Genomic DNA, 27203 nt, shown 5'->3' with positions numbered 1-27203 from the left:
ATGTCATTCAGTTTAGCATGCAGTCTGCTAGGTTCCGCTGGGAATCATCCGGCACATGGCTAACTGCACCCAGCCAGCCAAGACTGGAGGGGTCTGAATTCTGTGGGGAGAGGGGTGAAAAGGGGACTTTTGACTAGGTACAAATAGAAAGAAACCCTGCCGTTATTAGCAGTGGTACATGTACATGTATGTGGGCTTCGCATGAGAGCCACTATTGAAAGTCCTGCACACGGGTTGTGCGTACAGAGCACAAAGTGTGGAGGACTACTTTTCATCCGAATATGTACAAGCTGATGCTGTCTTTACCCAACTGCTGACTGTATAGTTGCACTGATGACATTCAGTTGCCCTTTGCACATACATACATACATGTACATGTATTTGCTCTCTGATCACAAATAAGGGAGTTCTATACAGAGTGCTCAGCCACTAATTCTTTGGACCTTTCTTCCTGTTTGTCATTGTTTGGAATGTTCTTTAGTGAAAAATGACATTGGTTGTATCCCAGACATTTCAACAGAAAGTAAACGTATTTTTACTAGTTTTATTCAAACATTCGGGGTCGGGATGTACATACATGTACTCTTAAGCCGCTTGTGGTAGACCTCAGAGGTCAAGTATCCTTATTTAATTGTATAAAGTAGCGTGTGGTATTATTTCCTTGAGTTTTCAGCAGTGGTCATAATGTTTTATTGTATCCATGTAGCTATTCATGCCTTGTTTTGTCCATTCACTCCACAGAGAAGCGAGAACCAATGACACGAAGTCCCAGCCAATGGGAACCAATCGTACAGCTTGACCAACAAGAGGGAAATTATGTGATGCTGGCAAGAGAGGAAACGTTAGAGGGCAAACAACTTTACCACTTAAACAACATAAAACCGATGAGGAAAGCTCCATTTGTTACAATGTAGAGGAAAGAAAGGGACCGTGGAAAACTGAAAATATACATTGTAAAAAAAGGGGAAAAATTGTTTTAATAAAGGAAGCCTTGCTATGACTATTCTGAAAACTTCTCAACCTCCAAAACTTGTGTACAAACTTTTCAGTAAACATATCTGCAGAAAAGTATGAGGAGGACAGATTTTACATTATATGGTTGTATGGAACATTACATGTATGCCTGTACAAAGAAATCTTGCCACATTTTGGTTTATTTGCATATTTGGGGCAAAACAAGTTTTGCATTAAAAAAAAAGTGAAAAAAAAAATGATAGTAGAAGCAGTTACTATATCGTGGATGTTATATATGTATGCATATGTACAAGATGAAAAATTTACACTTGCGGACGCATCTTGAGACAAATGATTTTTAAAAACAGAAATTGCCTAGCTGATAGATGTTTGTGGGTTTTTAGACCAAGAATTTCTCTGTGGCCAGTCTAGTCACTTTTTACCATAGTTCTTGGTCGGTCCAGTTTTCTCTCTCTTCAGTGAGTTTGTTACACTGGTCTTTTGTAAGATCACTAGATGTCACTGGGCCTTGGTCCGCTATTGAAATTGTCAGTATTTATGTTCAAAGAAATGCACCGGTAGTTTGGAGATTTTATAGCGTCTAATTTTACAATGTCTGTCTAGGCAAACTTACAGTCAGTTGTCCACAGCAGTGTCGTTTCAAGTCAGTAATTAGAAAAGCACGTACTACACAAAGATTTTTGGTCAGTAGCAGCTGTCGCTCTGTAATCAGGGAGGGGAGGGGAAAGCAGTGATATTTTCCTTCCGTGAAAATGTGCAACATGTGCAGGTGAAAACGGATGGCATTGTTCTAAATTTCGTGCCATGGTACCTGTATTGAGGACCGATTGAGTTGAAGGGTGCTGGGTAATGTAGAGCTTGGTTCTTGCTGTTGGTTCTTGAGAACATAAACCTGGTTTTAAAATGCTTGCCTATCTCACTTTGCCTTGATTGATTGCAGTATAGGTTTGCGAGACAAAAACCTGCGTGAGTGGACTTTTGTACAGAGACAGACATACAGAATGTGTTAGCAAAATTGAGTGTCCAAAATAGGCAGTACAGTATTTCAGGCCACGATTAGGGTCACGTAACTGACAATACCGGTAGAGGGAAGATGGCAGGGAAAAAAAATGAGTCAAGTTGTTGCCTAGATTGGATAAGTTGATCACTATACATGTACCCTGAAAGTTTTCTGGTCCAAGTAGCCATAACATATCCATGCATAAATTACACATGAGCTGTTGGCCAATCAGAGTGTGGCCAGATCATACGAATTGGGCCATAGGGCAGAGTTAAGACAGGTGGTACAGTGTATATTGAATTTGCCTATTAAACATGAACCTGTAGATCACATTTCATCAAGCCACTCAGAATGCAGGGGGGCATTAAGTTCACATAACTGGCAGAGTCTTCTAAGCAAATGCATGGACAACTATGGCCAATTTATGGACTTGATTTCAAGCCTAGAAAAAAGTGTAGACAAGGTCTATTAAAGCCAGTCCCTGAGGTTTTCAGGGTTAGGTTTGCTCAGCTTTATGGAATAGGATCTGGTCAGTGGGAAAATCCAATATATGTACCATTGCCTATACAAACAGGATTGATTTTTTCCAACTGAGAATATTTAAAACTTTTTGTAAGCATGTTGTTTTGCAACGTGGTGACTAGTCTGAAATAATAATAAAGGTTTCTGCTCCTCGTATGAGCTGCCAGCACTAATGCATATTTTGTAGCTGTAGAGAAAGGCAAAGGAGAAAAGAATTAAGCCTTCAAAATGCTCCTGTTGCCTACAGATACGTTGCATGTGCGTATTTCTTTGGGGAAAAAACCCTTGGTGATAAAACCCTTTTTTTTTGCAGTTTACTTCCTTTGAAGAGAAGTTGTGACTTGATGTGAAACAAGAATACGGGATTTACCGCTCTGGAACAAAAGAGGGTGTGTTTTTTTTTTGGTACTGATTGCGCAGAAGTATGTGCACGTTTGACGCGTAGCACGCTGAGTATGCCTAACTTATTTAGTCCGGCTTGTCTGGTCTTTGTGTACACGCAGAACGCGTGCAAGAACCCGCTTGTTACCACCTGTCCTTTCGCCGATTGGGGGTGCACTTCAGCTCGGGGTGGATAGTAAATACTTAAAGCAGCTAATGGTAGGGATTGCAGTTTTACATTAATGTCTGGTGGTGGGCTCAGTACGTGATTGAGGTCTTGTTTGAATTAGTATATTCTCTCTAGGGAATGGCTATGGATTGCCAAAGTAATATGTCATCAGAAAACAAAACAAAAACCCTCTGGTCCACAGCCTGGTAAATATCCAGTTTGATCATGGCTTGTTCCACCATTACCTTACATTGACTGGTATGCTGCACTCAAGAAAGCTCAAGGACTTAAAGTTGCTTTTGTAAACTATTAAACATCTTAAAAGAGAATATAAGACTACTTTGTCAATTTAAAAGGCATGATTCAAGTCTCTTCACCAACCTCCTCAAGATTTCCATGTAATATAATCTTAGCATGTTATTTTATTTTTATACCATTAAAAGAGTTAAATTTAACTGCGTTAATTTCGTTCCTATGATGACTTGGGTGAGGGGGGTTCAAATCTTAGATTGGTAATTGTACTGTAGATTGACCAGCCATGTGTGAATTGGGTGTGGGGTATGTTGCAATGTGTATAATACATTTTTATTAAAGGTGACCGCTGCTTGTATTGTCTGCTGCATGGAAGGGCCTTTTTTTTCTTCTTCTTTACTTGACATGCATGTTGTTTATACAGTACTTGGTATCATTAATGTCATGTACATGTAGTTGAAAGACCACGGATAGATGTCAGAAGTGTCAGCTGCATGCAGAGGTGGATGTTTACAGTATTTTGGGGGTGTCTGTGAATGTTTTGTAAAAAAGTGAAACTAGCACTGGGTGCAGTTATGGTCTGTTGAAGTGGACCGGCTGAACTTCAAAGTTAGAGAGTCTGCGATTGGCTTGAGTAGAGGTCCTTAGCAAGGTCTTTCAAGGGTTTGTAACACTTGTTACTGAAGGGGGTGGAGGCTGTGTGGGGGACTATCGCCACCATGACTAGGGTGCAACTCGGCCTTGTCATACAGTACATGTACATTGAGTTGACAAGTCCAACTTAAGTTGCATCACAGTATGAAGTTGTTTGCTGTGACTTACATGTAACTTGAATTGTGGTGTTAAAGTGACTCTTGCGGTGTTAAAGTGACTCCGAACCAGTATTCGGAATGGCAGATATGAAGGGAGCAGTCAAGAAACAAAAGTGCAGTGCCAAACAGTAAGAGTCTTGTAAAGTGCAGACATGAGTGCACATTGGTGTGGTGTAAAGTGCAAGTGACGTGATCAGGAAGTGAATAAGATTAGCCAGACAGTTGTGTAGTGTGCATACAGATACTAAGCTTGGGCACGATAGCTAGGCACGGTACTGAATTAAGCAACTTTGATCACTGTATAAAGAGATGAGCTGTCTAAGAAACAAAAACAAAAGCAGAAAAAAAATTACCGCCTTTTATTTTTTCAGATGTTGCAAATTTATTTAAATGTGTTGTCTTTCAGTGTACTGATGTTGTTTCGTGTACAGGTTTTGGTGCATCTAAAAATGCGTACATATCAGCATGTGATTTCAAAACCCATTGTTTTGATATTAAACATTGATCCCTCGTAAGGTGCATTTATGCCATGCCACTAAATGCTGTTCTGGGGTTTACTGATTTTAAAAATGAAGGGCAGCACTGTCCTGTAGATTGTGAGGTGAAAACTAGATAGAACTGGTTCAAACCAGTTTGGACCAGCTACATCCTGGACAGTCTTCTGTAATTAGACAAGTCAACTGTATAAATGAACATGTGATATTGTATGCAGTCCAAATTTGTACCTGACAAGAGTTTTGTGTTGAGGAAGGGGAACAAGTACATGTAAAAACAACATAAGTTACAAGTAGATGGTAGCCTGTCACTGTGTTTGGCATTTTTAAACAATTTTTAAATTGAAAATGTCGATGCACCAGTTTTAAAGAAGTTGACTGTCACGCATCAGTTTTTTTCCTGATTGTAAATAAACACGCCGGAATTATTTTGAGAAAAAAAAATTGAAATTACAAAAATAGTAATGGGCCTGTATGAGCTCAGGCATTTTTTTGTAAATAATTATCCCAGAATCATTTCTATATGGTAAATTATATGATAATCAACCTTATAGTTGCAGACTTTCCAATTTTTAGAGTCTATTTTGTGTGAAATATTTCAGTCATGGTTTCAGTTTGGTCATTGGTCATTCTTGCTTAGGTAAATTCTCCAGAAAAAGGAGAAAATAATTGGCACTAGCACAAGTGATGTTTTTGATTTTCTGTAAAAGTTGAAGAATTAGATGGATAAAATTGAATGCAACTTTAAAAATTTCACGAATTTTAATTGAGTACTTTTCTGTGTTAACTTGTGAAGAAGTGACGGTAAAAATCACTGTCTCATCTTTGTAGTCTTTTTACTGTGACTGTAGTGTACAGCGTATCACTTGTTAGGACGTGGATGACGTATCACTTACAAACTTGACTTTCTCAAACATATTTAACAAGGACTGACGTATGTGTATGTGTTGCTCAGTACAGTCTTCTGCCAAGTCGGATAGATTTGTCCACTACCACAGACAACAAGGACATTTCTTGAATGTTTGAATTTTCCTCAAGGAAAAAAACCACTTTTTTGTGTGATTCCTCAAATGGTGCCACACCAACAGTTCTGCGTAGCTCAAAAAAATCACTCCATGCATCAAAGGACATTTGAGCTCAAAGCAGATTTTTATGTACTTGCATGTAATTCTGTTGAAGAAAAATATGCCTTAATTTGAACTGTTTGATTACCTTTTTTTCCCAAATCATACATTTTAATCTGACACTTGCTCTTTAGGTGTAACAACTCCATTAACAGGCTTTCCCAACCCTGTCAGATTGTTCTCATATAATACGGGGAGCAAATAGTCAATTGTTTTGCAAACAGCATGATTTACAGTGTTAAGGAAAAACTTTTAAGAGAAGAATGCATGTTTAAAGGCCAAGGTAATGTTTGCCCAAAATGAACTGAAATAAGCGTGAACTGTCATCCTTCAGATACATGTACCTGTACGCAGGAGTTTAATCTCTGCAACTTCCGAGTCCGATGAACAGTCAGACCATTTGACACTACTCGAAGCACCAGAGCACTTTACAAATGAACGGTCAAATGAGAGTGTACTACTGCATCAATCTTAATACCTTATTCATTACTGTTGACCGGATTATTACATGCCTTATTGAGACCGACTTCATGTAAAGACGTTCCATGACTTTTTAAGATGAGGCATGCTGTCTTGCCCCCACAGATTTCTTTAATGTAAAAATAATGACTCTAGGGAATATGTATCTCATATGTCACAGGAAACACACTCACCGAGGATGCAACTTTTTTTTTCTTGTGAGTGCCACGTGAATTGTATAAAATAAGTCTGCTCAAAATCTCCTTTTGGTTTATTTTGACATGTATAAGGAGATTACGAAAAAAAAATGCAGGCATTTACACAGTAACTCTAGGCTTATTATTGATATTCTTACTATCAAAACATAACGGTAGATAAATAGATGGTAACAGTAAAGATTCACCGTGTCAAAGGATATTGGTTGTCTGCCTGGTGTCTGGTGTTCTTTAGGGCGTCTCATATTTCCCTTTGTACAAACTCACCCCCTACATTAAAGCCCCTGAATAATTAAGTGCCTCCTTGTGAAGCTATTGAGGACAGTCTCTACCACTAGCTTCAGTATCCAGCTTGAATTGTGGGTGACCCTGTTGGCAAGTAAACCCTGAACAATAATTTAGGATACGTGTGTGTAATGGGCACATATTTTTGCAACCATAACAACTGTGTGTATTTACAAAAGTTAAACATCTATTTGTATTTATATTGTCACTTGACATACAATTTAGTGCAACAATTTCTGGAAACAATGTACAGGAACCACTGCACCTGCAAGAAGCTGCTATCTGGAAAGGCATGTGCTTTTCCTCGTTCTTCACTAATGAATGTACCCACATATACCATATACTGCATGGCAATTAGATAGGTCATTCTATAAACTTGGGGTCCAAAGTGTGACATTTTTCCGTCCCTGTTGCCATGTATACCATCTGACAAGTTTGACAAGGGATGTATCACTGAAATTGATTTCAAACTTTTTGTTTGGCAGGCTATATACAGTACTTATTCAGTCTTGGAAATAACAGGGACGGGAACAAATTCAACCCCAAATTAGAAGTATAGAATGACCCAGATGCCATCTAAGGAGTGTAACAACAATTGCCTCTGGGGCAAAAGAACCTACTCATGGGTTGGAGAGAGCCATGGTGGTGAATGTTCAATCAAGCAGCATCTTGATGGTAGCAACGGGCGTGCGAGGCATGCACTTCATAATTGTTTGTGAACTGGAATTGTGCAATTCCCATCAAAGGAGCCAGCGTTGATAAAAAAAGTGAGTCATCTCTTGGTCCCACTCAGACCTGATAACGCATGTGTGCACCTGTTTGTAGATATCATGAAGCAGGAGCACAGGTTTACCATAGTGTACACTACAAAACATTCATTTTCAGCTTGCGGTAACTTTGTGATGCGTAACTGCATACCGTGCAGAGATGTGGTTGACATCCAGTTAATGTGATCAATGGAGTGCCAAAAAGTTGCAAGATTTAGTTTATAAAGTCTAGACAAAATATGATGATGAACAGCCCTGCACAATTGCTGAATCACAGATTTGCATGATATCGACTATTCAATATGTGAATCTGTTGATTTGAGTCCTCTCATACTAACCAATTACTTTTGTAGTTTGCCAATTTGCAGCATCCACGTTAGGCACATCATCAATGCATTTAACTTTTGCCCCAGCCTATTTGTCGCTAATGACAAAAAGCTTGCTAGTCTTGATTGTATCAGGTAGACAGCTCCACAAACAGCTTTGTAACGATGAGTTGATGACTCCACACGAGTGCAATGCCAGACCCAGTTTTTTGGTGACATGATTAAGGTAGGTTCTCAAGAAGTTATCTACATGTAAGTCCAAAACATAACTGGCACCACTGCTTGATTACTTTGATTATAATGCTGCTGGTTTACAAGTACACGTACAGTAGTTTGACTACATGTACTGTAGAAGTCAAGACGGAAATTAAACGATACCAACAATTAATTGCTGCATTCAAAATCCAGTCTCTGACTCGAATTTTAATTTGTTGGATGGTGTTTAAATACCTTAGTACTATTGTACTCGATTCTCTCATGCATCACTTCAATTTGACTCAAAAGCACAACAAAACTCGACATAAAATTTAGTGACTTGTTATTTCACTGGGAACAGCACAGACAGCTGTCATGCAAAGGGTGTATATACAGGTTCCAATATTTCAGCAGTGACCATCCCTCATCTAATTTTCAACTGCAAGTTTCCTTTTGAATGGTAGGAAGCAGGGAGAGGTAGAAGTAAAATACTATTGTGAGGAAAGCACCCTCTCGCTTGAAGTCTCATAGACTAGTTCCCTGTGGCAAGTTCTGCCTGCAGGCACTTGGCGATGGTGTTCAGCTGAATGTTGCTGGCTCCCTCATAGATACAACCTGGAAAGCAAGTCACAAGTTTTCTTACTGTATGTATTTAAAGCGGTACCCTCTAGTCTCTTTCACTCAAGAAAGTAATTCTGAAAATTAGCCCATGAGACTGCAGTGGACAAATCACAATTGCTCATAGCAACCACTCAAAGTTTGGGCAGAATTTAAATCAACAACCAGCAAATGGGAGTTAACACATTTCTAGGAAGAGTGGCCACAGCCTCCAGCCAATGGCATCTACACGCACATGTGTTAATCCAAGCCGCAGCCGCAGAGGTAACTTTATGGATGTGGTTCTCGAAACAGGGTTTGTATACCAGGGAGTGGAGACTAAACATTTTGCACGAGCGAAGAGCAATGTCCACAAGTCTTGAGAGGACTTCTGCCAGAGTCTCTTTGCAGTCTGCAAATGTATGTTGGCAGGAGCGGGTGACACATATACAGTTGCACACTTCTGTGGTTCCCATTGGTTTCGTACACACACAGTCTGACATGATCCTGAAGACTGACCATCTGATATAACCTTACTGGGCCACTGTATATGGGCAGTTATGTTTACTTTGTATGTTACATTGTTCAAAAGTTGAAGTAATGCAGTAAGAGATTGCTTACCACTATGATTCATAGGGGTCAGAGTTTGAAGCCTGGGCATCATTTTAAAGCTCAGCGAATACTTCAAAAAATCCAGATTTGTTAAAAAATTCAGTTTTTCATCCAAAAACAATACTGCGCATCATCTAAACCCTCTATCTGTAAACAAGTGCACTGACCAGCTTTGCAGTCCCGGTAGTATTTCTCAATGGGGTAGTCCTTGGTGAAGCCCACCCCACCCATGAGTTCCACACAGCGTGAGGTCACCAGGGTGGCAACCTCAGAAGAGAAATACTTCGCCATGGCAGCCTCCTTGACAATTGGCAGGCCTGCATCCTACAGGTCAACGGTCAGCACAGATACATTCAAAATAGTTTGACAAACATTCCTGCAGGACTTCCTCACACAAGCACCATGGAGAAAAGGTATTTAATAAAGTAGTGATAATTTCTCTTGCAAAGTGTCCAATTGCCTATTTGTGCCAACTGTGAAGTCAAGAAAGTGACCTCTTTAGAACAAGTGCTTGATGGAACACTGTACATTGAATTCCCAGTTGAAATTTCAAAATGTGCACTGATATAAAACTAAACCTGCCTAAAAATACGTCTTTAAAATTTATCAGTATTGTTAAATTTCAATTTTTGTTCCAATATTTTTTTAACCACTTGCTGCCGGGGAGCCCGGTTTCAGGCACATATTCTTTATATGCACAGCCGGGGTGTCCGAATTGGACAAAGAGAACTGGGCCTTGTGACAAAAGACCGTACTTATAACAAAAGACAAGGCTGCTGGGAATAACCAACATTTTTTCATATTCAATAGCGGAGATAATCCAGCATTTTTTTAAAAGAGTAACCAGCATTCAGTCCCAGTGGATTACCACCAGGGACAAAAGCACTCAACTGCCGCAGCGATGAGCCACACAGTACCGTTGCATGCTAATCTGGCCCCGAAAAGATGTCAGCAGCACACTGTGCCAGGTTCGTGAACAAAAGAAAGTTATATAACACCACACAATCTGGGCTCTTTTTACAAGGCGGCAGGCCTGGCTGAAATACTCGGGCGGCAATAGATATTGTCTGTCAGAATAGAGTACAATCCAAATAGTCCTTCGTGTGGGTGTAAATATCCAGTAAAGGAAGGTATGAATTTTTAAAGAATTTTAAAAACAGAAAAAAAAGAAAATACTGGGGCCAAGCAGAATCAACATTTATAAATGCCCCGGGCAGGATGTGGTTAATCCATCCACCCAATTTTTTATATTTACATTTGACGTGCTATTCAATACAATTTGCATGAACTTCAAGTGAAACCAGCTGTGAAGAAGAGCTCAAAGGGGTTTTTGTTGCTATTGAATGAAAGGTGAATTTCAGCTAGTTAGCACAATGCACCCACCCATATGTTGGAGGGGAAATAAAAAAAACCCATAAGTTTTGGAAAGGCCACACTCATTAAGCCCTTGCCAAGAACAAGCACTGTATACAAAAGTGCCAAGGAGCTAAAAGTGATATTTGTTATGGTTACAAATCCTTACCTTCATACGAGCTGCATTGTAGGTCATTATTCTTGCCACTTCTACCTGTGTGCTGAGCTGGGCAACTTGGTGCTGTACTGCCTACAAGTGTCAGTAATCATTAATTATTGACCTGGTGTTGAATATTTGAGGGTTAACACAATGCCTTTTGTGCGTGAGAACAGACTGTCATTGAATTCCTGGCCCATGGCTGAAAGTTTGAAAGTGACCTTACTTGGGAATTCTGTCTATCTGCACCTACAGGTATTTCTGACAGGTCTGCTGGTTTGCAAATTGTCACTGCTCCGGAAAGTTTCTTTGAGGCCACACATTCATCACTTTCTTGTGTTAGATACAACAAAAAAGGAGTTTTCTTTGACATTAAGAAATAATAAAAGAGAGCAAATATATGCCCTTTAAAGCCTCAACATTTAAGACGTACAGCTTGTATTCTATTAAGTGGTAAATATTGGTTGTAAACTCACAAGCTGAAATCACCCTCAAAACCGCTTACAAAGTATGGACTTCTACTTGTGACAGAATAATGAGTGTCTGGATTTTAGCTCTTTTTGAATAGTGTTCTAAGCAATTTAGCTCTCCGAGCATCATATACGAGACAAATCCACTGAAAGAGATGGAATGATGTCACCAGCGCTGTCTTGTCTGGACAGACAAATATTCCTACTTCACATTCCATAACAAAAATTTGTATTTGGTCTTTCATACAACACAGAAAAAATAAAGCCTATATATTGAGTACATTTATAGTGCTTTTCCACTGAAAAACACACAGAGTAAAATATACTGGGCGGCTTTTTGCTCATAAAGGTTGGAGCCACATGACCACAAAACAGTCTGTAAACACTGTTCATGCTGTCTATAGATGCGATATGAATTAAGAGTCAAATTTCTTCAAAGCATGAAAGCAAGTATTTTGAATTTAGCCAATTTTCCTAGCATGGAGTTTGGTTTACCTGGAAGTCCCATAGGGGTTGTTTAAACTGTTTGCGTTCCATCAGGTAAGGAATGGTGTTATCCAATGCACCTTGTGCTAGCCCAACCATCTGTACCAGGAAAGAAGGAAAAAACAGTTTTTGTGATTTTAGGAAAAGGTTGTTGAAGTTTCCTTACCAAAAATAAGCATTATTCTGTATTTCATCGGAGTATACATGCAGGTAGTTAATTGTTCTTACTTGGGCAGCGATTCCAATCCGGCCTTCATTCAGCATACTGATGGCATACTTGTACCCGTGTCCAATTTGCCCCAATATCTGACTCTTGTGCACCTGAAGAAGACAAGATAAGCATGATTATTGTCCCCTACAAGACAGATTTTACACCTCACAATCATGACAAATAGAAATTCTGACGTCAAATACTACACAAAAAGTCTTCTAACGCGAATGCGTATTTGTGCATATCAATGACAAGATACAGTAATGAGGAAAGGATGAACGACAATGGACTGTAGTCATGGGGACCCAATATCAGTTGTATTCCTGAACATATTGTATACATTGGACATCCTTAGCGGGATGGTACCAGGTGATTTTGGGGGGTCAGAATGACTTTTCTTTAAGTTTAACGTTTTCAAATGAATACACTATGTTGGGGAATCTGACTGAAATTGGGTCCCCCACGAATACGGTCTATTAAAGGGAGACATCAGCAGAGGTGCTGCCAGACTGTGCAACAGGAATAAGGAAAGTGAGGGGGAAAAGAAATAATCTGGGGGAAGGAAGTGCAAACACACCAGTTGTGGGGAAAAATTTGACGAGTGGGGATAGGAGAAGGGGGTAGGTGCAAATGGGAATTAGGGATTGGGGCCTGGGCTGCACCTCATTTTCATACAGGGGAGTGCTGTTTAAAACACTCCAATACATATTCATGTATGCAGGGCTGTTTCGGAGGATCACGTCTCAACCACTCACAGTCATTATCAGTTTGGCCAAAAAAGGAAAAAATACAGTGAATCCAACTGTTGCTTATATAGCCAAATGTCATATACATGTATATACTAACTCGTAAGAGTCATTTGAACAATATTTTGCAAAATGCTGGGGGTCGCCATAGAGCAGTATTGCATACAGAAGGTCATGTACATGTACAGTGGCCAAGGTCAAGATCAACCGGTCCACCTCCACAGACTTATTGGACTTTACATGTGGGCAAAGCAAATGGGGGAATTACATGTAGTGTGCGTGCACACACATCCACTGGCAGTGGCCCAAGGCACGCAGGTGGTGGTTTATGCTATGTGTGTGGTCTGAACTTGCTGAATATGTATCGATGTACAGTAAAACAATAACTTCAGGTCTCTGGTGTTCGTTTTCTTTTACCTTTTCTTTTTTAAATTTCTTTTTTTTTCCTCCTTTGTTTGATTTCTGGGGAAAGAGGGCAGAGGGGGGAAGAACAGGGGGTGAGGCAAAGAAGACAAATTGAAAATGCCTCCCCCTCCTTGGGTTGGTGCAGACTATTTGAGTATTCAGATATTCGATCGTTTATCTATTATTTATTTTCGAAAATTGATTGTTCGATGGTGAAAATCAGTAAAATAAAAAGGGGGATAATTTCAATTATTTGATAGCAAAATTGCATTCCAACAAGCATGTTTCAAGATGACACTTTTGTAAAGGTTTTCTGATTTACGTTTTGTAAAAATGAGTACATTTGGTTTCTAGTTTCTTAGGGAATTTGGAAAACCAAATATTCAAATATTAGTTTGGACTCAGACTTACCCCTAACCCCACCACCCAAGATCACTACCACTGAACATCAGCCAAAAAATTGTAGACTGACAGATGGACACTTCGATTGTATCTCAGCTAAGCCACTGTCAATCAAAATTTGTGTCTCAGGAGTCACAAGGCATCATAATCAAGCTCTGGATTATAATTCAGGTCAAAGACTCCAGCCCAAGTCCCAGACTCACCATCATGCAAACTTGGATTGTTTAAACTCACCCGCACATTGTCAAAGTGGACTTCACAGGTGGGTGAGGCTCTGAGGCCCAGCTTGTCCTCCTTCTTGCCTACTGTCAGTCCCTCTGTGTCTCTGTCCACGATGAATGTTGTGATGCCTCGGTAACCCTGTAATAGTGGGGAGAATCCAGACGTAGATGACTAGAATGCTACATGTACATGTACATGTAACTCCTCATTTCCCTACACTGAAACAAGCACTTGAACTAGTGCGTATCATTAAGATGAAATATGATGAAATAAATTCCAACTGATGTCCTCTAAATGCAGTACGCAAGCATAGCATTCAACAATTGTTGACTGCTGTGACATGGGATATGACATTTTGAAAACTCAAGGGATGCACATCGCCCAAGGCAAGGCTGAGGGCGCTATACCTTCCTAAGGGTGTTCCAAATGTTATATCCCCCATCACAGCAGTCACTAATTGTTTTGTTATACATGCATCTCTCTCTTGATGTTTTTACCTTATAGTTCTGAGGAAAATGAGAACAACAAAGGAATCTTTGAATGGTACTAACAAATTACAAATTAAAATGTCCCGCTACAGGGACTGACGAATTCCTCTGACATACATGTATTTTGTCAAAGAACAGGCATAATGCTACAAGAAGGCCAACTTTTCTTATTCATTTCTCGTTTCGATCAAGGAAAAAAGTCACATTACCTTTTTCACAAACATTAACACGTACATACATGTAAATGAATATGAACATTTTACAAAACTTAAAGGTTCAGATATTCTTTTGTCGCTCATGTGCATGTAACTGCACTCAAGGCAACCTTCAGTGGGTTGTGTATAGTGTTCAGTTCTTTAGATCTTTTCCTAAGGCTGTATAGTTTACCTTTTGGAACAGCTCTGGCTTTGCATAAGACAAATTCATAGGAAAAGGACTTTTTTCCTTAACAAATATTGTGGGTGTACAACTCACTGCACTTAAGTCCACATTAGCCATGACGAGGAAGACGCCAGCAAAAGCTGCACTGGTTATCCACATCTTGCTGCCACTGATGAAATAGAAATCTCCATCCTGGACGGCCTTGCTTTCCAAGGCAAAGGCATCGCTGCCTGCATTAGCCTCAGACAGACAGAAACTTCCAACCTACAGGACAAGAGTTAGTGGACAAAGAAAAAAACAAAGCAGGCAGATCAACAAACAGTTCCTTTTCACTGACAATACCCTTTCAATAAATCCATAAGCAATGCCCACTGTTTTACAATTTAGGATCTGTTTATATTATGTTGTTGAATTTGATACTCTACTTAGACTGTGGTCATCTTGGTCCAGTGTCTGCCACTCAAACCCCTGCAAAGATACCTCTTTATATCTCTTTAGGCAAAAAAAAATCCAACAGCTGAATTTAAGAGCCCTACCACATACAACAATATATAAGTGGCATTTTCATTTTTTTCAGTCCTTCACCTTTGAAAATTAACCAAACAGCTAGACAGTACTTATACTTCTTGCCTTTAGGCTTATCCATTGCTGGCCAATGTGCACTTCCCTGGTTGATGCATGCTGTTCCTTGCTTTAGTTTAAGGCAGATAGTCTGCTCCCGGGTCCTTTGAAATCCCTATAGGACTAACTCCAAACAATTATGGAGGCAGAAACCAAGACAGTCAGTCCAGCATCTCTCTTGTTCACTGGTGGTGGTAGGGGGTCTTTGTGCACCAAACACTTTAGTACTGAGATTTATCAGCATTACTTTTGATAAAAACATACCGTGTCGGTCATCAGTCTCGGGAAGTATTTCCTTTTCTGTTCCTCAGTGCCGTGCTGGAGTATGAGCGTGGTAACAAGGGTGTTATGGACGTCATTGCAGACGGCAATGGACGCGTCTACCTTAGCCAACTCCTCAATGATGATGTTAGACTGGAAGAATGAAGCTGCTGGACCACCGTACACCTCGGGAATTTCAGTGCCCATCAGCTACAATGCAACATGAAGCAGTAACTACCAATGGATTCCATGCATGTAAATACGTGTAGGAAGCAAGTTAGAGTGAGGGAACCTTCCTATCCCTCGCATCTGTGACATGCAAGGTTTGAATTCCAACCAGATGGAGATGTCCAATGGTTTTTTAGCTCCAAAGGGTGGATCCTGAGTCAGATTTTCAGGGGTTGGGGTAAGGGGATGGGGCAACAATTTAGAAGTTTTTAAGGCAACCTTTGATGGCCTTCCTAAAGGCTATACTTTTGGGCATTTTACATGCATTGCTTTGAGTAGGACATGTAGGTAGGGAAGTGAAACAGTCCCCTAAAACTGTCTTTATTTTTCAAAAACAAATTTATTTTGGTTCATCTTGTTTTTGTTTGCTACATGCATATTCTGTAGGTTTCACTAAAATGTAATTTTCTGGGTCGATTCCCTCCTCTAAACACTGACCATTAAATCTTTTTCACTGTGCATCTCTAGATTTCTTCCCCAAGCTGCAGTACAGCAGTGCCAGTGTGGCTTGTACACTTTGCCTTCAAACATTGAATGCTGAAGAGGTATCAGAATGCATAAATTAAACTTGTGCTTTTGTCGTTCCTGCTTAACATTCCTCATACCCCTTCATCTTTTGCCCAAATGATACTGAACTTTTTTGCAACAAGTCGGTGTTCGGTCAATGTGTACAAGCTGCAGCGACAAACGCATTCAAATGAGATTCAGCCTCGCAATCTCACAGAAGCTGAAGGTGAAGTGGGAAGTATTTTTTCTTGGTGATATGCACGTATTTTACATCTTTCAAGAGCCAGTCATTAAGTGATGTCAAAGCATGACTTAAGTCTTCAGTTGTGATACAAGTACATGTCAATGTTGTCGGCCAAATTGTAACAAACTTTTCCTGATGATTAAACTGACGACATTTTCACTAGCTTTACTGATACAGAAAACTTGACAAATGGGCCATATGTGATAGCTGAAGCTTTTAATCAGCATTTTGTCTCATCCCTTGCCAAAATCTGTGCAGAGGTATCACTTAATGATTCTAAAACTCATAATACCAACAGTGAATCGGATGATGTTTTTACCTTAGAACCAGTTTCTGCTGATTTCGTAACTAACAAGATTTGAATGATGAACTCGAGTAAAGCTACGGGTGATGATGGCATCAGCGTTAATCTTCTGAAATTATTATTGCCCAATCAATCAATTACATAAGTCTGGTGATACTTCCATCTTCGGTAACTACAGACCAATTTCAATACTTCCATTTATAAGTAAAATCCTTGAAAGCGCCATTCACATTCAACTTTCGCAATTCATTTCCGATCATGTGTTTTTGCACTGTAACCAGTCTGGTTTTAGACAATCCCACTCAACCACCACAGCCTTGGCTAAACTTGTCAATCTGTGGTCCCAAAACACTGACGATGGTAACTTAACAGGTGTCGCTTTCATTGACTTGCAAAAGGTATTTGACACGGTCAACCATGAATCAATGTTAAGAAAGCTGAGATTATTGGGATGTTCCGACAAAACTGTTAAATGGGTCCATTCATATCTTTCGGATCGCACTCAGAGTCTTTTTTAGAGGCAAAAATTCTTGTCTTTTAAATATTTGTACAGGAGTTCCCCAAGGGTCTATCCTGGGACTGCTACTTTTCTCTATTTATGTCAATGATATGCCTGACTCTGTCACTGAAGGTGTAATTGATATGTATGCAGATGACACTACATTATCTGTAAGTGGCAAGGATGTTCATGAAATAGAAAACAAATTGCTTCAAGCTGTCACTCAAGTCATGAACTCGATAAATGAAAATCAGCTTGTAATTAATCTCGACAAAACTGCTGTTATGCTAATCGGTTCCAGGGCTAAGCTAAAATCTGTCGACAACTTTAGCGTTAGTGTTTGTGGTAATGTCTTAAAATGTGTGAAAGTAGCCAAGTGCCTTGGGCTTTTAATAGATGAAGAATTGAATTGGCATGACCAGGTCCAGAAAGTTTGTAAATCTCTCCAATCCAAATTATGTATGCTTCGAAGGTTCAAGCCTTATATTCCGACCGATTCCTTGCTGCTACGCAACAAATCATTTGTCCAGCCTCACTTCGATTACTGCGCCCAGATTTGGTCTAATGCGTTCCAGACACATAATAACAAGCTTGAGAAAACCGTTAAAAAAAACCCGTTATATATATATAATTAAGCTTGAGAAACTTTATAAACGAGCTGCTAGAATTATCTTGAGTAAGGGTTACAATACTCCATTAACTGATTTATTTCGTGAGCTAAAATGGATGCCATTGAACCATTGTGCCGTTGTAATGTACAAGTGTATGCATAATTTGGCACCAGCTTATTTCAAGGACCGTTTAACTCCAACTAACCAGATCCACAATTATAATACGCGGCATGCCATAAGTTCACTATTTGTACCAAAATTTAATTCTGAATGTCTAAGACACAGCCCTTTGCTCACTTTGATATCAGTGTGGAATAATTTGGACCAATCTGTGAAAGCGCCACCGTCACTTGGCATTTTTAAACATTCGCTAAAATCAGCTCTTCAACAGTTTTAATGTTATTTTTTTAAAAATACAATTCTAAGTTATATTTAATTTTTATTTTTTTAATTCATTTTTTAATTTATTTAATTTGTTCACTGTACATGTGTTTTTTTTTAATGTTATGTCAGAGACCACCCTATGGTGAATAGGTTACCCTGGATAAACATCAGAAATAAATAAATAAAATACCATGCAGAACTATAGGGTATAAGAATTAAGGTGACTTTCTTACTCCATTGTCAAACAGTGCCTGAATAATGCCCATGTCTGTCTCTCCTTTTTCGTCCATCTCTCTGACCAACGGACTGATCTGCTCCTTGGCAAATTTCGCCACCATTTCCTTCATCATCAGTTCATCCTCAGAAAGTTGATTTCCAGGTAGCCGCCGTGCCTGACTGCCCCCAGGAACTGGGCGTTGGTTAGGGTCAGTCACTGTAGACCGGGTCCTTGCTAGGGGAGTGTTTATACTTCTTATCTGATGGCATGTTGATCTGGAAGTCAGAAAGTCTTTCAGGCAAGGTGATTTGCCTATCTGCGACAGCTGCTGTAAACCAATTTCAAAACATGTACATGTACGTCATGCAGGAGGACAAACACATTAGTGTCACAGCCAATAAAGTCTTCAACAATCGTAAGCAATACTGTCAGTTTCATAGTTTGGTAGTTTCTCAGAACCACACCCCTTCTGAAGAGATGCTTGTAGTTTGCATGGTGTACCCGCAAACCTGCATGTACAGCTCAGGGAAAGAGTTCCATATACGGACAACACTTTATGCCCCTGTGCACAAACTTATGGGACTGAAAAACTAGAAGTGTTTTCTAAGACTTAGTAAATGCTTCAAAATTTTCTTAGATAAATTTCACTTTTAGGACAAGCTAAATATCACTTTCTCAGTTCCTGATGGCTGTTATAATATTTTAAAGGAGAATTAGTGTTGTCTGTATATGGTTCTGGAAGACGGGGAGTAAGGCCCCTGTAAATAATCATGCGCGGTACCAGCTACAGTAGGCTGAGTAAGCCTGTAGGCCTATGCTACAAATAGTGTAACGCTAGCTACGTAGGCCTACCAGCCTACACGTTACCTGGCTTGCTATGCTATTGCTGGTGTAAACCGAAAGTTAGAACATGTAGAAGTGACCATGGTGACCATATAGCCAAGGTTGGACGACGTCTTCATTGCAGTCATAATGCATTGTAGACGTCGTCCATCCTGGGCTAGCGGGATAATATACTTGGGAACCCCCCAGTTTTTTACATTTTAATCTTGCAAAACTGGTAAGTCACACCCAAAAAACAAAGGCAACACCCACTCTCTTTATTGCGCTGACCCTAATTTGTGGAAATTTCAAATTGAAAATTGTGAGAAAATGAGAATTTCTTACTGGTAAACTAACAATGCAGATTTCAATCCACCATGTGTCATGTGTTAAAACACTGCTCATAGCTTCCCCTCAAAATGTCCCTCAAAACCCTACCCTTTTTGACATTAACCATACAGTTATTGAGCATGATGTCACAGTCATCTCCCAAGGTAAATTCAAAAGCTAAAATGTAGCTAACTCTCCCTTTTTATTGTAGGACAGGGCCCCCAAATTTACATTTCCCAGGCTAGCAATGGCTAGTGACAATCACCGACATGTCCATGAATGATGTTACGCCCCAACTACATGTATAGCATAAGTCCCAACTATAGTTGGGCCCGTCCCAACTAGAGTGCTACAATTGGGCCAGCCATGGGCCAGCCCAACTACGGCAGAAAGGTCCTGTGTGCATGATGTGCCCAGCATGTGCCAAAGTCATATTGTTTACAAATGTAATGTCATTGGTCATAGGGCTTGATTTTGGATGATGAATTGTGTCAAGTGTGAGACACATTGACTTGGATAATGTTGAGACATTTGCCATAGACATTGGTCGAACAATAGTTGGGCCAGCCCAACTGCATCACTACAGTTGGGACTAAGCCTAGTTATGCTACATCATACATGTATACTAGTTGGGGCGTCACAATGACAGTGATGAATGACATGAATGGTGACAAGTGGAAACTGGGAAACGAGCCCTATCTATTAATATACTCATCAGACGCTTCCCCATCTCTACTTTCTACTATAACCCTTGCCCTCTGTTTCATATTCCCCGACTAAAGTTGTTTTGAGACAAACTTGTTAAACCTACCCAGGCTCTGTTGAGTAATCTAGCGGCCATGATTGTGTACAGACCTTTAAGACAGGCCGTGTCCGAACCAGGTTTGTGGCTAAGGCTGCAGAGTTCTTGTAATGTGGATTTGATAGCCATAGGCGATATGTCCCTTTCGATCACGGCTGGTCGTTGTTTCAACCTTGTTCTCACATTGTTACGCTGCATTTGCAAGTACATGTACTGTACGTTTCGAGTTATCCTGCCTAACATGCTGAAGACTCTGAAAAGGAGGTACGTAGCTCTCTTTTTCATTGCCACCTCTGAGGTCCAGTGAGTGTGTGACATTCCCAATTTTCAATCGAAAAATATCTCAGATATAAATTTGCATCATATAGTTTTATTAAATTGAGTGTAAGGTCTGATCTATAAAGACTGTGTTAACCATAAATTGACAAATTTTAGCTGCAAGAAATGCATTTATAATTAAATGATTCTTGTGATCGTTTCATCAGTGTTAGTGTATTGATTATCGTCCATAGAGTGATATAAGTAGGCCTAACGAAAGCATACGAAATATCTGTATTGTACTACTTGGACATTGCACTTAACATGTAAAAACAGCATTAGAAACGGTGATCAAAACTGCTGTTTCATCAGCGACTGTGTATCACTCATAATGAAGCCTGGTACATGTTAGCCCCACTAGTGTGGCACGGACTCTCACTCCCAATCCATCCTCGGCCACACATCCGTATGCGCAATTTCGTGTCAGCGTACTGAACATTTTCGGCGCACCCACTTATCATCGTGGGCGCAATTTCTTTTGCACACAAACATGATCCTTGACCTTTCCGTTTTCTAAAAACCAGTTATTGAATGATTTCACTCACGTTATTCAGGTATTTTCCAGTCTTTTTGCCTTTATCCATTCAATCTAACGGGCTCGCTCTCTCAGTCGCCATCTTTAAAATAAGATCGTTGAACAACACGTCACTTGACCTCTCATCATCTGGAAGGCTGTTCCATGTCTAGACGTGTGTAATAAATGGACTGAGCGATAAGATACTACATGTTCCAGTGTGCTCTTCCAAAACTTTGGCAGCAGTTTAGATGTCTTGACATGGAACGGCCATTGAGACGATGAGAGGTCAAGTGACGTATTGTTCAACGATCTTATTTTAAAGATGGCGACCGAGAGAGCGAGCCCGTTAGATTGAATGGATAAAGGCAAAAAGACTGGAAAATACCTGAATAATGTGAGTGAAATCATTCAATAAATGGTTTGTAGAAAATGGAAAGGTCAAGGATCTTGTTTGTGTGCAAAAGAAATTGCGCCCACGATGATAAGTGGGTGTGCCGAAAATGTTCTATACGCCGACATGAAATTGCGCATACTGATGTGTGGCTAAGGATGGATCGGGAGTGAGAGTCTGTACCACACTAGTGGGGCTAGGTACATGTATGTACATGTAAAATGATGTATATGTGAATGCAACGAATGTGTCAAAAACAACAGCTGTTGGGTATTTTCATGGGTGTGCGCTCCACACATGCCATGCGCTATGTCTGGCAATGAGTTCACACTCGATCCCAAGCATCGTATGCACTTTGGTTCATCATTCATCAACGTTCATTGGCATTGTCATGCTCTGGGGATCCACATAATAACGCTAATTCGTTCCCAGACCAAACAGACCCCAACTGTGTTTGGCATCGGTCAGCGATCGGGAGTTAGAGTTAATATGGAATGCTCTGGGGCTACATCATGAAATGATGTTTGTTACTGTTGAAGACAATTCAACATTTCATGTATCCCGTATGTGTAACATTTCTTACTTGCTGTCATTTCTTCCGCTCTCTGCAGGGCATCATGAAGCGCAATCCGTTTGTGTCCTCCTCCCGGCGGAAGAGCCGCAAGCGTCATTTCAATGCGCCCTCCCACATCCGACGCAAGCTGATGAGTGCACCACTCTCCAAGGACCTGAGGACTAAGCACAACGTCCGCAGCATGCCCATCCGCAAAGATGACGAGGTGCAGGTAGGTGGACAGCTGTGCAGCCTATGAACCAGGCAACCCAGTCTTCAATGTAATAGCTCTGATTAACTGATCTAGGTTGAAAGTTGTGTTTACCAATGCAGATAATAATGCTGCTTAACCACTTGGTGCTGGATGAATTTTAAATAAACGGAGGACGTGCACACTCGTTCAAGAATTCTTGTTTTCATTTTTGCAGTTGACATATTAACGCGTCGTGAAGAATTTGCAGGTAAAAACTCCCATTCCCTGCAGCTTTTTCAGGCAAGAAAATCTGATGCACTCCCTAGGCAGTTTTTGTTTGGGACCCTCCTCAATCTTCCAAAATTCTCCAATGTTGGGGGTGAAAAAAATTGGATTCTCCCTCAATCCTCCGAAGTCCTCCAAAATTTCTTGGAAATGTTACTTGGAGGTGTGCCTACTGCCTCAATCCTTCAAAATCCTCTGGCAATTCCTGTCATTATGTTGAGGCAGTGCGAATGGCATTCTTGAGCAGTGCGGTGGATTCAAAAGAAATATCGGGCTGAATTTATGCATGACTAAGCAAGAGCAACACAAGGTCTAACCCACGACCTTCATGCATGGCATCCTTCACAATGAGCCATGCACTTTTGCCATTCACCCTCAGTCTTCCAAAACCACCTGTAGGATTTTGGAGGATTGAGGAGGGATAGGGTTAAGCAGTATCTCAGAGTATGGATGTGTTAACTGTTACTTTTGCGTGGAGATCTTTGTTACGTCACTGTTTTATCCAACTTTTTGTCTGAGAGTAAAGCTTACTTTTGATGTATTTAGCATTTAACAGTCTCTGTTTAATCCAGGCTTTGTTGGCAAGGAATTGGCTCTGACACAGTGTTATGAAATTAAGCCTTGGTTAGATCTCAGTTAGTGTTGTGCAGCCAGACCAATCTCGGAGAACCGAAGCCATGCCAAAAAATTGAATGCGTTCTTGAAAGTTCTCGACTCATTGCATTTACAAACTGTCAGCTGTTCAAAAGAAATGTCGTTTTAATAATAAAGTAATATTTCTTATCCAAGTTTCGAGGAGATAATGGTATCAAGATGTACAGTACACGAATCGTGAGGGAATTGTGGAAAGCTGTACTACCTAAATGAAGGCGGAGGAAGAAACCGTTGTAGCATTGTAGTTTCATTGGAAAATTCTTATGAAGTTTCCTAGGATATGAATATCCGATGATGCCTGCATGTTAAACAGCTGCTGTTGTTTAAAATGCATTACATTATCTGTCCTATTACGTCCAGCTCTCCAGGCACCAGAGCCAGCCAACCAGTTCAGTTTAGCTTGATTTAGAAGTGCCATTTATGGCTATATTAACCATTGCCATTGCCCAGTACCAGATACCTTGGGTTTGTATGCATAGCCGGGGTGCCCGAAATCGAACAAAGTAGCTGGGCCTTATACTAACAAAAGACCGTACTCGGAACAAAAGACTGAGCTGCTAGGAATTGCCATCATTTTTCAGTTGGCATTAGCGGAGGTAATCCATCATTGTTTTGAAACAGTATACCACTGTTTACAGCATTCAGACCCCAAGGATTATCAGCATGCACAAACATGCTTCAGCACTCCAGCGATGAGAAACACAGTACGGCTGCACTCTAATCCGGCCTCATTTGAAAAGATGCCACTGCCAATCGGCAATGCACTGGGTCAATTTCGGGAGCAAAGGAAATTATGCAACACCGCACAATCTGGGCTGTCTTTACTGGGCGGCAGGCCTGGCTGCAATACTTGGGCTTCAGTGGAGGTTGCCTGTCAGATTAGGGTAGCCACCAGACAGTCATTCGTGTGGGTGTAAATGTCCAGTAAATGAAGTTAAGAATTTTTGAACAATTTTTAAAACAAAAGTCTTGAAAATCGCCCGGGGACTCGTTCCACATGTGAATTCCACCTGGAAGGAAGTATTTAAACGGGGTTGGTAGTCTGGCTTCAGCACTACTGAGTAATGCGTAACGACACAAAACATATGGATGACATGAAGCTCATTTGTTAATGAGTGGAGTTTCATTACCTTTTGTGCATTTAGGTAACCAGGGGTCACTACAAAGGTCAGCAGGTTGGCAAGGTCGTGCAGGTGTACAGGAAGAAGTTTGTGATCTACATTGAGAGGATCCAGAGGGAGAAGGCTAATGGAGCCCAAGTGTTTGTTGGCATCCACCCCAGCAAGGTAAAACAATTAGTTATGATAGCTTGCCTACCAGGAAGCAATTCTGTAGAGTTTTCAAGCATAGTATACAAGCATTGGCTTCTCTGTCTTGTGTATTAACTGCATGCTGCCAGGTGCATATAAAAATGGAGTGCACACATATGGGCGATTTTCAAGATTTTCAGTTTTCAAAATTCTTCAGAAATTTATCATTTCATCAACCCTAACACTCCCAAATCCTCCAATTTCAATACGATTTTACATACACCCTGGGGGTTAGGGTCAACGGACGTTTACACCCACATGAATGACTCTTAGATGGCTACTCTAAGCTGACAGGTACTTCATTGACTCCAGAATATTTCAGCCAGGCCTGCAGCCTTGTAAAAAGAGCCCAGATTGTGCGGTGTTACGTAAGTTTCTTTTGTTCCCGAACCGGCACTGTGCACTGCTTGCGTCTTTTCAATAGTGGCCAGATTAGCGTGCAGCAGTATTGTATCACTCATCACTGGACCGCTGGAGAGCTTTTGTCCCCGGTGGTGCACTGAATGCCACAAATAGTGGTATAATCTTTCAAAACAAGGACGGATTTCTTCCAATATTGACAACCAAAAGAATGTTGGCAATACCCAGCAGCTGAGTCTTTTGTGCCGAGCATGGTCTTTTGTTACAAGGCCCAGCTCTTTTGTCCGGTTTTAGGCTCCTCGGCTTTGTGTATAAAGCCTAGGTGCTTGAAAACGGGTCCCCCTGGCAACAAGTGGTTAAAACTAGCCTCCCATAGTCACAAACGCCATGTGACTAGCATAACAGAACGTTCGGATAATACACGTAGTTAGGATGACTCCCATCAGGTTTGGCTGGCATCAACTGTTCAGCATTTGTGCAAGTTACTCTTGGTACACCACACAGTATTGAAAAGTAGCCGGGTTAGTTTTAATGCCATTGCAGCCCTTTAAAGTTTAGTCAAACTTTGTTTTGACCGTAACTGAACAAGTTTTGAAAATTGTTTATTGGGTTCAGCAGCCAATTTTGTTAAAATACAAAGACTGTCTCATTGGTTTTGCACGGTCTACTGTGTAAGTATAGTTGGGAACAATGCATATGGTTGGGTCCAGGAAGATTCTTAACCCAAAATGCGACAAAATATGTACTCCATTATCATCAGATCAAATTAAAAATCAAATTTTTTTCCTCAATTGATATGCGTTTCAAAACTAGGAATTAGTGGGTTGCTTTTTGCCACATAACAGGTATAATTTCACATTCTAGTATTTGTTTGCGCCAAACTTTACAAAACATGTTAACCCCTTGCTGCTGGGTGGTTTGAAAAATGCAGTGCACATAAACAGGACTTTTTCAAGATTTTCACTTTTCAAAATTCTTCAAAAATTCATCCTTTCAATTAATGGACGTTTACACCCACACAAATTACTGTCTGGTGGCCACTCTAGTCTGACAGACAAAATCTATTGATGCCCGAGTATTTCAGCCAGGCCTGAAGCCTTGTGAAAAGAGCCCAGATTGTGCGGTGTTATATAACTTTCTTTTGTTCACGAACCTGGCACAGTGCGCTGCTGACCTCTTTTCAATTGGGGCCAGATTAGCGTGCTGTGGTAGTGGAGCGCTTTTGTCCCCGGTGGTAATCTGCTTGCTCTAAATGCCCCTAACCACGGGTATACTGTTTTAAAACAAGGCTAGATTATCTCCACTATTGAGAGTGACAAAATGTCGGTAATGCCCAGCAGCCTGGTCTTCTGTTCCGAGTACAGTCTTTTGTTTCAAGGCCCAGTTCCCTTTTTCTGATTTCCGAGACGCCGGCCTCAGGTATATACACACGGTGCCCGAAACCGGGCTTCCCAGCAGGAAGTGGTTAATTAGTACAAGGGCATTCTAGTATGATGGGGAAAAATGAGCCATGAAGTAATGGTGAACTAAAGTGGGAATCCCCTCCCTAAAAAAAAAAGGCGAGTCTGTTTCGGGCTAGTGGGAGACTTTAAAGCGCTAGGGGGCGGCAAACATACTGGTCTTTTTTACCAGGTCAGAGTGTGCGTACATTGTTCTGAGCACAAAATTCTGAGCACGCAATGCTGTGAGAAAGACAGGTATGTCTGCGGCCACCAGTGCCTCGAAAGTCTCCCATTGGGCTTATTGAGTCAGTGTTTTATCTCCAGTTTTTTTGCAAGAAATGATTGAAAATGTTTCTATTCCTCTGGATGGGATGCCAGTTGATTCCAGCCAGTAGATTTACGACGAAAATAAGTGGAATTTAAAGTTCTCAAAAGATGGCGTGTAGATTTAAATGTATAAAAACACTACAAATGCGCAGCTCCAAACTAACAAATGAATACTGCTTTCAGGAACAAATATATTTAGCCCTATTGGAGGGCTTAAAGATAATTGTTCGACGTGGAAATGATTTTCTCGACTGTTTCGGCAGGTTGTGATAGTGAAGCTGAAGATGGACAAGGACCGCAAACGTCTCCTTGAGCGTAAGGCTGCCTCCCGCCTCCAGAGAGACAAGGGCAAGGGCAAGCACACCGAGGAATCAGTTGCCATGGCAACAGACTAAAGGACCTGCCAGTCACATGGTTTCCAAAGCAAAGGGGGCGGGCATGTTGGAATTCTTGTATATTAACAGCTGTATGTTGAGAAGTTTCCTAATAACACCAACCAGAATGGGAGATCAGTAAC

The 27203-nt window shown here is 40.6% G+C and overlaps 3 protein-coding genes across 6 annotated transcripts in view; 2 read left to right on the top strand and 1 right to left on the bottom strand.

Moving 5' to 3' along the window:
• The window catches only part of LOC110988180 (G protein-coupled receptor kinase 5-like), an 83685-nt gene extending 77082 nt beyond the window's left edge, over window positions 1–6603 (top strand). For both annotated transcript variants that reach the window (XM_022251479.2, XM_022251478.2), the window contains one exon: window positions 742–6603. In XM_022251479.2, the coding sequence (XP_022107171.1) occupies window positions 742–759 (18 nt within the window). In that variant the 3' untranslated portion in view covers window positions 760–6603. The remainder of the gene's footprint in view (window positions 1–741) is intronic.
• acadsb (acyl-CoA dehydrogenase short/branched chain) lies at window positions 6056–20480 on the bottom strand. Of its 2 annotated transcripts, none has more exons than XM_022251480.2 (10): window positions 20346–20480; window positions 18399–18710; window positions 15392–15598; window positions 14600–14770; window positions 13650–13775; window positions 11880–11972; window positions 11661–11750; window positions 10708–10788; window positions 9353–9509; window positions 6056–8591 (listed from the first exon to the last, which is right to left on the bottom strand). In XM_022251480.2, exons 1-10 carry the CDS (start codon window positions 20463–20465, stop codon window positions 8509–8511), a joined length of 1440 nt encoding a protein of 479 aa, XP_022107172.2. In that variant the 5' UTR covers window positions 20466–20480; the 3' UTR covers window positions 6056–8508. The 2 variants fall into 2 exon arrangements, with proteins under 2 accessions (XP_022107172.2, XP_022107173.2); XM_022251481.2 differs by having other exon boundaries at window positions 18399–18707.
• Window positions 20481–20534: 54 nt separating this feature from the next.
• On the top strand, window positions 20535–27202 carry LOC110988183 (large ribosomal subunit protein uL24-like). Of its 2 annotated transcripts, none has more exons than XM_022251482.2 (4): window positions 20535–20639; window positions 22174–22347; window positions 24393–24533; window positions 26950–27202. In XM_022251482.2, exons 2-4 carry the CDS (start codon window positions 22180–22182, stop codon window positions 27079–27081), a joined length of 441 nt encoding a protein of 146 aa, XP_022107174.1. In that variant the 5' UTR covers window positions 20535–20639; window positions 22174–22179; the 3' UTR covers window positions 27082–27202. The 2 variants fall into 2 exon arrangements, with proteins under 2 accessions (XP_022107174.1, XP_022107176.1); XM_022251484.2 differs by having other exon boundaries at window positions 20594–20643.
• The last annotated feature ends 1 nt before the right edge of the window (window position 27203 follows it).

The sequence above is a fragment of the Acanthaster planci genome, linkage group LG13, assembly GCF_054643075.1.
Source record: "Acanthaster planci isolate LZ-2023a linkage group LG13, COTS_SCS, whole genome shotgun sequence".
Taxonomy (NCBI): domain Eukaryota; kingdom Metazoa; phylum Echinodermata; class Asteroidea; order Valvatida; family Acanthasteridae; genus Acanthaster; species Acanthaster planci.
This window is presented reverse-complemented; position numbering and strand designations above follow the sequence as displayed.

Coding starts and splice junctions, on each gene's coding strand:
- acadsb (XM_022251480.2), bottom strand. CDS start 20,465: ATGGCTATCAAATCCACATTACAAGAACTCTGCAGCCTTAGCCACAAA. Junction 13,776..14,599: donor CTAATGTGGACTTAAGTGCA/GTGAGTTGTACA, acceptor CCACTATTACAG/GGTTACCGAGGCATCACAAC. Junction 10,789..11,660: donor AACCCCTATGGGACTTCCAG/GTAAACCAAACT, acceptor TGACACTTGTAG/GCAGTACAGCACCAAGTTGC.
- LOC110988183 (XM_022251482.2), top strand. CDS start 22,180: ATGAAGCGCAATCCGTTTGTGTCCTCCTCCCGGCGGAAGAGCCGCAAG. Junction 22,348..24,392: donor GCAAAGATGACGAGGTGCAG/GTAGGTGGACAG, acceptor TTGTGCATTTAG/GTAACCAGGGGTCACTACAA. Junction 24,534..26,949: donor TTGGCATCCACCCCAGCAAG/GTAAAACAATTA, acceptor CTGTTTCGGCAG/GTTGTGATAGTGAAGCTGAA.